Raw genomic sequence first — 12,226 nt, forward strand, 5'->3', positions numbered from 1 at the left:
GGGCACGTGGTTCGGCCGCCATCTTGGAAAAACCGAAAAACGTTGCACCTCTATATCTCCGAAAGCGCTGAATAGAAAAAATTGAGACAAGGCTCATTGAAAAGAACTCTCCATGTTCTAATGGTGATGTCATAAGTGCCTCCATTATGGCGTCATAATTCGACAAGTATAAAACTTCATCGATCAAGATTAAATTTCTTGAGCATAATCTAGGAATAAATTCGTTTAGAAAAAAAAAAGATGACGTCATCAGTCACGTGGTTTGGCCGCCATATTTGTTTTAACACAAAAGCCTTTTTAAAAAAACACTGAAAATACATCCTGGCGAGGGTTTGCAATCTCTAATTGCTCTTTTTCTTGTTTATTTATTTGGAATGGGAGCGGTGTACGTACTTGGAAATTGTAGCTCTAGCTCTACTTGTTTTATGTTGTTTCGGAGCGTTTGGGGGTTAGTTAATTACAACGAACCACATTTCTGTCAACGTCAACCAAACACCTAACTCACCCCTATAACATCCTTCGGCCAATATGTATAACTGTATATGTAACCGAATAAATGTAACGATGAGACTCTTCTTCTACACGTGACGCTGTGCTAAATGTTTTATTTGAGTGGTGAATGATCTGATCATCTGAATGGAGGTTGAGGCCCCAGAAAGGCCCCAGATGAAAGGCCCCAGACCCAGACCTCGAACAAAGAACAATCCTTGTGTAAGCCAGCGACACCTTACGTACGCGACTTCACTTTTTAAAACGTAACTTTACATATCAGTATCGATTGATAATAAATAACTAATTCCTCTACTCGGAGAGCGCAGCGATCGATTTGCCTGTAATCCAAATGGAGCCACGACGTGTGACGTCATCGCTTTGGAGCTCGACGTCAGACATTTGATGACATGGAATAAATCACCATGTCGTTACCTGACGCGCGTGACGACATTACGGTGGGCGTGGTGTGCGCCGTCATAGAGTTTAGGGGTTAGTTTATGATAAACTTCCTTAACTGGGTTCTCTGCGCTCCAGGATTATTATGCCTGCGCTGCCTGAAATCAAATGTAAGTATCAGTTGTACGAAACGTTTTGTCTACTTGTTAGTGTGAGAAAATTATATTTACCGGTACCTTAAAAGGTAACGCTTGCTTCATGCAGGTGTACAGGTAGTACCGTAGCACCGTAGCCGACAAGGTAAAGTTGTGTGTGTAGTACAGGTACACAAAAACTTCGACACTCAGGAGGAGGAGACCTGTTGGGTCCATTATACCTGTTTACTAAATACCGATACACGTTTATGTTGACTTGCTAATCCTATTACCATGTAGACGTGACACAAGGAACAATTGCGCAGGAGGAGGCCATTCGGCCCATCATGCCTGTGCTGTACTAACCCCAGTATCATCACCCATCTACATACAAGCTACCTACTACTACCTTCCACACAAGCCAACATCCCCATACCCCTCCGTCTCCAATACATCCAGGTACCCCATACCCCTCTATCTCCAATACATCCAGGTACCCCATACCGTCCATCTCCAATGCATCCACATCCCATTTAAACTTATCTATTCCCTTCACTGCCACTACCTTTCCGGGAAAACTATTCCATGCATTACACACTCTCCCAACGAAAGCTCTTCTTTATCCTGAAGCTATGGCTGGTCCTAACACTGTCCGCTCTGCTCAAAAATTCTACTGCACCTATTCTACTGGTGCAGTAGAACGATGTACAATTATACATTATAAATTCACACCCTTCACTATCTTAAACGTCTCAATGGAACCGCACCCGCAATCGCCTCCTCTCAAATGTATAAGTCTTGCCTCCTTCAAACATTCCTCATAGCTTTGTGTAGCTAACTGTGGAATGAATCTAGTAGCTCGATGCTGTACCTGCTTTTTGGCAGCTACGTCCTTCCTTAGATGTGGTGACCAAACCTGCACACAATATTCTACATGAGGCAACAACAAATTCTTCTACAATGTTAAAAAAAACACTTCTTTTGATTTATAATTCATCCCCCTGTGAATACAACCTAGAGCCCTGTTTGCTTTACCTGTACGTACCTGGCACTGCCCTGTCTGCTTACCCTCTGTATCTATTAACATCCCCATATCCTTCTGCTGTACCCATCAGCAGCACCTTGCCTTACATTGATTTATGTTAAACTCCATCTGCCAAACTTTTCTCGAATCTATTAAAGTATCTAGACTTTCCTGAATCACCTACCCCCCCGCCCCCCCCCCCCCCCCCCCCCCACCCAGACCCCCAACCCATAAACCTCCAAGCGTTGTGGCGTCTGCAAATTTAGAAGGTCGACTCATAACCCCACAATCCAAATCATTGATGGAAATTATGAACAATAATTATGGTCCCACTTTACATAGACTGTACCATTTAATCTCGATGCAGGAATTTTGTCTAAAGGTACATAATTACCCTTTGCAAGACACGCCCGAGGTTTTCATTGTCTGTAATCAAATTTGATTTGCGTCCCCATCTGATGTGCTGCCTTTCCTGCAGACCCTTCACCAAGATGGAAGTTTTAGTCAGATGAAACTCCACAGGGGGAGAAATTCAACAAATTTAAGCGCAAACAGCACCAACACTGGGATGACAGTTTACAACTGTGTTTGGATTCAAACCCAGGCTAGACGGCTTGGAGTGAGTGTGCATACCTCTCGGACATTGTGTTTGTCCCTTGGCATTTAATCCTCTAATTTATTTTGCCTTCTAATTCCTGGGATGTCCCTGCAGAGTAGTGAGCCGCCGCATCACCTTGGAAGCCAAGTGGCTTAAGCACTTGACATTGGTTTTTTTATATGTTATTTTTAATAGGTATATTATATATAACTATAGTAATATAATGAAAGCAGACCACACAAAAAGGGGGAAAATATAATAGCACATTTTTAGCAGGCGAGGCACCGTCCGACGAACGACACTGCAGGCCCCAACACAGGCAGATAAGAGGGCAGAGGGCTGCTTTGTTCGTGGATCGATTTACTTTTTACTTTTTAAAGTAAGGAAATAAATAAAATAAATATACTCAGGAGGAGTGAGCAGGGGTGGTATTCCATCTATAATAATAAAAGGTATTTGTAATTTTAATTAACAAAAAACGACGTCCGCAGTCAAAAAAAACAAAAAAAGGTCAGTTACACCGCTTGCAACTGTAGCGCCATGGCTTACAAACATCGGTTAATAAGAAATGGCTTGGTTTGATTATTTTGACAGGCATTATTTCACGAGGCTCTACATACAAGTATTATTTCACGAGGCTCTACATACACCACGTGGCCAGACATAACGGGTGAACGAAGGCGCCTTTATCTTATGTAATCCATAATACTATATAGATTTCCCACTCTCTTAAAAGTATTACTATTAGAACTTTGAATATATAATTTAATTAGTCTGCGAGTGGCCATTGTGTAAAATCGCATCATGAAATGCATAAAATCATTTGAAGCTCATAGTTTGAAAGATATAGCACCTACAAAAGCAATGTATACAGCAATTCGTATGTATGAAGATCAGACATTCGATGATGTTGTGGCGGACACAAAAGCCCACTGGCGTGGTGACATCATTCCGCGCACCAAGTGGGCGGTGGCCACGCCCGAGGGGTAGGCGTGGCCTCATGATATACACCAGGCGCGCAGCCCGGAGCGCGCCAGTGTTACAGTGAGCTCCTGAAATAAAGACGCTTATAAGTTATAAGTTACCGCTTGTCCGCTTCCTCCTTGCTCGCAAGCAGCGCGCGTAACGCCGCGCTTTACTGGTGACCCCCTCGACGTTGGATCTGCCGGAGCGATCCTTCCACACGCGACGCCATTGCCATGGCCAACTTCATCAAACTTCCCGAATTTTGGGAGGCTCAGGCCGAAGTCTGGTTCGTCCAGGCCGAAGCCCAATTTCAGCTTCGGCGCCTCACCGGCGGTGACATGCGCTATTGCCACGTCGTCGCCTCCCTCGGGCCCGGCACGGCCGCTCGAGTTGTGTCCGTCCTTCGCCACCCACCGGACGGCCACAAGTACGAGGCACTCAAGTGGCTACTCCTAGCCACGTTCAGCCTCACGGACGACGCACGGGCCGACCGCCTCCTGGATCTCCCCGAGCTCGGTGACACGCGCCCGTCGGTCCGAATGGACCATATGCTGTCACTGTTGGGCGACGAAGCCCCCGGTTCTCTATTCCGGGCGCTTTTCCGTCGCCAACTTCCAGCGCAGGTTCGCCTCGCGTTGGCCGGGACCGGGCTAACGGAGCCCCGAGCATTGGCAGCCGAGGCGGACAAGTACTTCGCCGCTTCGGACACGTGAGCGAGAGTCGGCGTGGCCGTCACGGCCCTCGTGGCTGATGCTGCTGATGCTGCTGATGCTGCTGATCCACAGCATCAGCTTATACAGCATACGCAGCATGCTGATACGCACCTCGTGACCGCCGCCACGCCCCGCCCACCACCGCGGCGAAAACCGCCACCGCAGGGAAACCCGCCAACTCCACCGGCCTGGCGGAGTCAGCCGCGCTCCTCCAGCTCCACCACCTGGTGCTGGTTCCACGCCAAGTTCGGCCACGAAGCTCGGCAGTGTCATCCGCCATGCTCCTTCAACAGGTCGGGAACGCCCGGGCCGGCGCTCAATAGTGGCGATGAGCGCCGGCCGTTCGAGCAGCCTGCTGTTCATAACGGACACCTTCTCCGGGCGCCGTTACCTGTGCGACACGGGAGCGCAGGTGAGTGTCGTTCCCGCCGGCACGTCAGACAAGCACGCCGCGGGTGGGGGCCCCGCGCTGCTTGCCGCGAACGGGACGCCCATCCGTACGTACGGAAAACGCTGCCTCTCTCTGCGGTTCGGAGGGCAGGTTTCCCGATGGACGTTCGTCACCGCCGACGTGCCCATGGCACTGCTTGGCGCGGACTTCCTGTGCGCTAATGGGCTCCTGGTCGACGTCAAGCGCAGACGTCTTGTCCAGGCCGAGACGTTCAGCTCGCTCGCTTGTGCGTTGCCCAGCTCGTCGAGCAGCTCAACGAGCGGCTTGCCAAGCGGCTTGCCGAACGGTTCGGTTCCGGCCACGTTGGTCTGTACGCTTCCGGCAGCGGACGCATTCACCCGCCTCCTCGCCGGCTTCCCGGCCCTCACGCGGCCCACCTTCTCGGCGGGGGCCGTCAAGCACGGGGTGGCCCATCACATCCCCACCGTCGGGCCACCGGTCTACGCCCGGGCACGCCGCCTTGAGCCGACGAAGCTGGCGGTGGCAAAAGCGGCGTTCGCTACCCTGGAGCGACTCGGCATCGTTCGGCGCTCAGAGAGCGCTTGGGCGTCGCCGCTGCACATCGTGCCGAAGCCCGGCGGGGGATGGCGACCGTGCGGGGACTATCGCCATCTCAATGACGCCACGACTCCCGACCGCTACCCTGTCCCCCACATTCAGGACTTTTCCGCCCGTTTGGCGGGCATGTCCTTCTTCTCGAAGGTGGACCTCATACGCGGCTACCATCAGGTCCCCGTCAGGCCAGAGGACGTCCCGAAGACGGCAGTCATCACGCCATTCGGACTCTTCGAGTTCCTGCGCATGCCCTTCGGTCTGAAGAATGCGGCTTAGGCGTTCCAGCGACTGATGGACAGTGTCCTGCGCGACTTGGATTTTGTCTACGTCTACCTGGACGATATCCTCGTCGCCAGCGCGTCCCGCGAAGAGCACCTACGCCACCTCCGCACGCTCTTCGAACGCCTGGGCCAGCATGGCCTGATTGTGAACCCCGCAAAGTGCCGGTTCGGCGCCGCCATAATCGATTTTCTGGGGCACCGGGTCACCAGGCACGGAGCCGTCCCCCTGCCGGCCAAGGTGGAGGCGGTGGAGGCGGTGAAGGGGTTTCCGCGCCCCCGCACGATCAGAGGGCTGCAGGAGTTCCTGGGCATGGTGAACTTTTACCATCGGTTCCTGCCCCGTATCGCCCAGCTCCTGCGCCCCCTGCACGAAGCTCCCCGAGGTAAGCCGGGCAAAGGCGACGTTACCTGGACCGAGCAGATGGACACGGCGTTCACGGGCGCAAAGCTCGCCTTGGCTAACGCCACCATGCTCGCGCACCCGGCGCCCGATGCACCGATCGCCCTCACCACCGATGCCTCGGACTACGCGGTGGGCGCGGTGCACGAGCAATGGGTGCGTGGAGCTTGGCAACCGCTGGCGTTCTTTAGCCGGCAGCTTCGCCCGCCCGAACGCCGTTACAGTACCTTCGACCGCGAGTTGCTCGGGCTTCACTTGGCGGTCAGGCACTTCCGCCATCTGCTCGAGGGCCGTGCGTTCACTGCCTTCGTCGACCACAAGCCGCTGATCTTCGCGATGGGCAAGGTCACCGAGCCGTGGTCGGCCCGGCAGCAGCGTCACCTCTCGGCCGCGTCCGAGTACACGACGGACATCCAGCATGTCGCGGGGAAGGACAACCCGGTGGCGGATTGCCTTTCCCGGGCCGTCGCCCACGCAGTCCACCTCGGCATCGACTATGCCCGGATGGCAGCGGACCAGGCCGCTGACCCCGACGTCCAGGCCTTGCGGACCGCCATCACGGGCCTCCGCGTCACCGAGGTGCCGTTCGACGGCGCGGGTGTGGCCCTCTTGTGCGACGTCTCCCTCGGGCGTCCTCGCCCCATCGTGCCCGCGGGCTGGCAGCGCCAGGTGTTTGACGCCATCCACGGCCTGTCCCACCCGGGCGCGAGGGCCTCCCAAAGGCTGATCGCCGACAAGTTCATCTGGCATGGCCTCCGGAAGGCCGTCCGCGGCTGGGCCAGGACGTGCCTCGCGTGCCCGCGCCAAGGTGCACCGGCACACCCAGGCCCCGTTGGCCCAGTTCACGGTGCCGGAACGCCGGTTTGACCACGTCCACGTGGACCTGGTGGGACCTCTGCCCCCCTCGTGGGGTTTCACCTACGTCCTCACCATGGTGGACCGCACCACCCGGTGGCCGGAGGCCGTGCCCTTGGTGTCGACAACGGCGGCCGATGTCGCGCAGGCTTTCATCGCCACCTGGGTCACCCGGTTCGGCGCCCCCTCAGACATCTCGTCCGACCGCGGCCCCCAGTTCACCTCGGAGCTCTGGGGGGCGGTCGCGCAGGGGCTCGGGGTCCGGCTGCACCGAACCACGGCCTACCACCCCCAGGCTAACGGCCTGTGTGAGCGATTTCACCGCTCATTGAAGGCCGCGCTCCGGGCCACCCTCCGCGACGGCGGCTGGGTCGACAGGCTCCCCTGGGTCCTGCTGGGCCTCCGGACGGCGCCCAAGGAGGACCTGCGCGCATCCGCGGCGGAGTTGGTCTTCGGGCAACCGCTGCGGGTGCCGGGCGAGTTCCTCCCCGACTTCACGGCACCATGGTCCACGGCACAGCAGCGCTCCGCTCTGCAAGAGACCGCCCAGAGGTTCGCCCCGGTGCCAACGGCATGCCACGGGCACCCACCGACGCACGTCGCCCCGGAGCTTCGCACGGCGGAGTACGCCTTCGTCCGCCACGATGCCCACCGGACACCACTGCGGCCCCCGTACGACGGGCCTTTCCATGTGCTGGAGACCGGGGCGAAGCACTTCACCCTGGACATCGGCGGTACTCCTGACCGCGTTTCGGTGGACCGCCTCAAGCCGGCCCACCTCGACGTGGACCATCCACCGCCAGTGGCCCAACCCCCACGTCGGGGCCGCCCCCCTGCGGGCGGACCACCGGCACCGCCCAGCCCCGCCGCCACGCCGCCCCCCGGTCCTGCACCCATCCCAGGGGCAGCCAGGGGCATCCCACCTGGCATCCCTGCACCCCGGACGCCGCCGATCGCCAGGGGGCGCTTCGGCCGGGTCATTCGTCTGCCCCGCAAACTGGCCCTCCAGGTGCGCGGGAATTCTGGGGGGGGCGCATGTGGCGGACACAAAAGCCCACTGGCGTGGTGACATCATTCCGCGCACCAAGTGGGCGGTGGCCACGCCCGAGGGGTAGGCGTGGCCTCATGATATACACCGGGCGCGCAGCCCGGAGCGTGCCAGTGTTACAGTGAGCTCCTGAAATAAAGACGCTAATAAGTTACCGCTTGTCCGCTTCCTCCTTGCTCGCAAGCAGCGCGCGTAACGCCGCGCTTTAATGTGACTGAGGAAAGTCAAAACATACATGTTGCGCGCTCAATCGTGCAGAAACCGTTGCGGTCTGTTCCAAGGCAAGGTGTTTTTGAACGGGTCAAAAAAGCACAAGAACCCTGTGAGGGATAGCGGATTGACCAAGGATAAAGCCTGTTTTTGTTTTAATTAAATAAGGCCGTTAAGTATCTTCAAAAAGTGTATTTTAACACATCCAAACACCCAGTTTTCATTCACGCAGTTTTTTGGAGTTTGAGAAGCGTGCATGCAAAGTTTGGGGCCGCCAGGTTTCGTGATTTTGGAATTACGGACGGACGGACACACACACACACACACACACACACACACACACACACACACACACACACACACACACACACACACACACACACACACACACACACACACACACACACACACACACACATTTATTATAGATCACTGTTATTACTGTAATATGTTATTACTCCTGGGGCTTGTGGGCTTGTGGCTCACTCTGGTACATGGTATAAACAAATCTTGTATAAGTAGCTAAAACAATGTCCTGGGACTTGGGACTCACCTGAAGATGGCCCATTGCAGCTAACGCCTGCAAATTACTCCCTTTTACCTATTTGCTCAGCAATCATTCTCCCATTCCCCTTTACACATTTCCCTCAAAGCCTCATCAACTCCACTTATTCTCCTTATCCCATCGCCTTCTTTACACCTTCACATCCTTCCACTCAACCAAATCACTCACTTCATTCAACCTCTTCTCTCACTACCATTATCACCCAATTCACCTTCTTCCCTTAACTCCCACACCCACTCGCGTCGATCCCTTCACTGACTTCCCCTTCCACTCTTTCCCCTTTACCCATTCATCTACCCCCCCATACCTTTTCACCCACCTCGTCCTTCACCCACTCTCCCCTCTATCTACGTCTCCACTCCTATTTACCTACTCACCCACTCCTTCTGTCCAAATTATCTGGATCATCTCTGAGTCTCCTTCAAAGTTTGCTTTCATGCAGAGAATACAGTATAGTATCAAAATAATTCCCACATTTTATATTAAAAAACAAGTTTGGGTGGAACAGTCTAACTCCCTAAACATTTGTTACACATACTGAGCACAAGTTGCAGTTTTAAGCTAATCCGGTTCAGCGGTGCACAAGTGCATATAAGTGCATCTTATAGTGATACGTGAAAGACTGACAGCTATGACAACTAGCACAGAACATTAAAATACTGTCGTGTCCCCGGGGTTAAAACCCCAAGAGGATGAATGACCGAAACGAGCTTAAACTCCAAGGCGTACTCTGAACCTTGGCGGGATTGTATTTGGCGCGAGCGGGAAGGCCCGAGCCTTATTTAATCGGGAACACACGCAGGGGTTATCCAAACCCACAAACACAAAGATGGGACAGCAAAATCCACAATACAGGAAAAGTAAGATTCGACAAATAATGATTTAATGAAAATAAATGCAAATAACAATGAAAAGTGAGGTAAAAACTAAAATTCCTAATTGAGACGTCTCCAATCAGACTCATATACAAACAAGGGGAAAGGGTAATGAAAAAAAACAACAACAACAACAGGCATTTTAAGGACATTTTCCCAGATAGAGCGGGGGTTAGCCTTGTGGGCCCCAAGGCAATAATCGTGGTTCCCTTTTTCCCGAAAGTTCCCGAAACGTCTTCCATGCACATCTCCCTCTAGCAACCGTTGCGGTGTCTGGTCCACCTTCTCCATTCAACATGTCTCCTAGGTAGCAAAATGTTTTCACACCTTCCAGCTTCACGCCATCTCCAAGATCCAACTCCACATTTCCTCCATCTGCAGCTCCCTCTGTGCACACCTTACATTTGAATGTAGCTGCCACACTGGTTAATGACCCTCTCAAACCACGACATTTTTGATGAACCCACATTGCGCACATTGTACATTGAATGGAGTTCACTCCGACACCCTTCCTGCACACAGCACACGACCACTTCCCAGTTCTTTCCACCTCCACACATGCTTTACCACTTGCCATCACCTTCGTTTTTCCGATATTCACCTTCAGACCTTTTGTCTCCATACATTCCTTCCACTTGTTCATCTTCTCCTTCAGTCCATCCATACTTTCTGCAATCAACACCAAATAATCTGCATACAACAACTCCCACGGCAAACCCTCCTTTACATTCTGGGCCAGCACCTCCATCACAGCTACAAATAATAGGATAATGAAATATATAAATATTTAGGAAAGTATGAAGGATAAATAGTAGGAAAGGATAATGAAAGAAAATAAATAATGTTTTGGTAATCGGCCGGTACTCAGCTTTGCGTCCACAAGTCGCTGGTAAGGCTTGCTGGTCGTCGCCTCGAACCACCGCGTGGGAAATGCACAAGATGGCGTAGAATCGCACCCACAGCCAGTCACCGGCGTAAGGCAAGCAGGAAGGATCCTTCTTTGCTAATACGGCTCCGATGATCTCCCCAGTGCACACAGATGAGCGTGTGTTGTCCTCCTACGCAAAACAACCAAGCCACCGCTGCAATCAAGACCAGGGCCAGAAGAGAAGACTGCGACCGCCCACAACCAAACCCGGGACAAGAGAGACCAAAATGGCGAGAGCGCGTTCTCTTCCTCCAGCTCGCAAATGTTCCACGCTGACGTCACACTCTGTCCAATCACCGAGCTCTACTCAATCATCCCATCACACCTCCACCAATCATAAAGGCCAGGGCATGGCCTCCTCATTGCGAGTCATCGGGGGGCGGAGTCTAGTCGCTGTTCTGGAATGTTCGGATGACGTCTGCGGTCGTAAGGCCGGATTTACGTGCCGATCGGCAAATGTGCTGGGTGTTGGTTAGCCCTGGTGGGGTTGTGAGAGGATGAGTCAATTTGTTATAGTTGTTGTTTGGCCGGCTTTTAAATTGTAACAAGCGTTACGCCTAGGTCCCCCATCGGGGAAGTGATGCGAGTTGACAAAGTGGAAGACGCAAGGCGGCCATCTTGGATTTTGACGTGGCGACCCAATTTGCAATAGCGTTCTCCCTTATGCGTAGATACACCCACACACCAGATTAGAAGTTAGTAGTTCGTTTAGTTTTCAAGATATTTTGCTCACAAGGTTTAGACATATATTTGGTGGTTTAGGAGTCGTGGAAGGCGAGAGAACGAGGCCATTTGGTTGAGTTCAAAGCTTGTTTATTCGTACAGAACCCAGCACACTCTGTGCAGCCCGTTTATCGGGTAGCAATATATATAAGCACAATCAAACACGTCATGCCGGAGCGTTTGCCCGGGAAAGGCGAGTCTGGGCATGCCCGGGCGGCCTGAGCGAGCCCGGGAAAGGCGAGTCTGGGCATGCCCGGGAAAGGCGAGTCTGGACATGCCCAGGCGGCCAGGGCGAGCCCGGTACAGTGATCGCTCCCTGGTTGCGTCTTCGGCAGGTGTAAGGCGATTGTGTATGCTCAGCGGCAACCGCTACATGCGCCCCCCCAGAATCGACTTGCACCGGCAGGGTCAATTTAAGGGGGGTCCTGATGACCCGGCCGAAGCGACCCCTGGAGGGTCGTGGGGGGGGGGGGGGGTTCCGGTGTGGTGGTGTGTGGTCGAGCGGGGGGAACCGTGGACGGGGGGCAGCCTCTCCGCGGAGGAAGGGCCAACCGTGGTGGTTGGTCGACGTCCAAGTGCGCCGGCTTGAGGTTGTCCACCGAAATCCGGTCCGACCTGCCGCCGACGTCGACGACGAAAGACTTGTCGTCCCATCGCAGGACCCGGAAGGGCCCGTCGTACGGCGGCCGGAGTGGCCCCCGATGTGCGTCATGACGCACAAAAACGTACTCCACTGTGCGAAGCGCTGGGGGGACGTAGGACTGGGGTTGAGCTGACCGAGGGGCTGGTCAAGTCGTCGGGGGAGGATGCCGAGGCAACCGCTACAGTGGTGGCCATCTTGGATTTTGACGTGGCGACCCAATTTTCAATAGCGTTATTCCTTATGCCTAGATACACCCACACATCATATTAGAAGCTGGTACTTCGCTTATCTTTCAAGATATTCCGCTCACAATGTTCAGACATACATGGCGGCGGCCATCTTGGATTTTGACGTGGCGATCCAATATTC

General features: G+C 53.8%; 1 protein-coding gene across 2 annotated transcripts in view; it reads left to right on the forward strand.

Moving 5' to 3' along the window:
* Positions 1 to 961: 961 nt before the first annotated feature.
* LOC137436555 (protein FAM3B-like) overlaps positions 962 to 12,226 on the forward strand; it is a 76,086-nt gene continuing 64,821 nt past the window's right edge. The window contains exons 1-2 of one of the 2 annotated variants that reach the window (XM_068130437.2): positions 966 to 1,058; positions 1,323 to 1,481. Coding sequence is in view for 1 of the 2 variants with exons in the window: in XM_068130436.2 (XP_067986537.2) it covers positions 1,034 to 1,058 (25 nt within the window). In the remaining variant the exon portion in view is untranslated. Of the gene's footprint in view, positions 1,059 to 1,322; positions 1,482 to 12,226 lie in introns of both variants that reach the window. The other variant, XM_068130436.2, reaches the window with a different exon arrangement.

This window comes from Myxine glutinosa, chromosome 11 (assembly GCF_964187855.1).
Source record: "Myxine glutinosa chromosome 11, kmMyxGlut1.1, whole genome shotgun sequence".
Taxonomy (NCBI): domain Eukaryota; kingdom Metazoa; phylum Chordata; class Myxini; order Myxiniformes; family Myxinidae; genus Myxine; species Myxine glutinosa.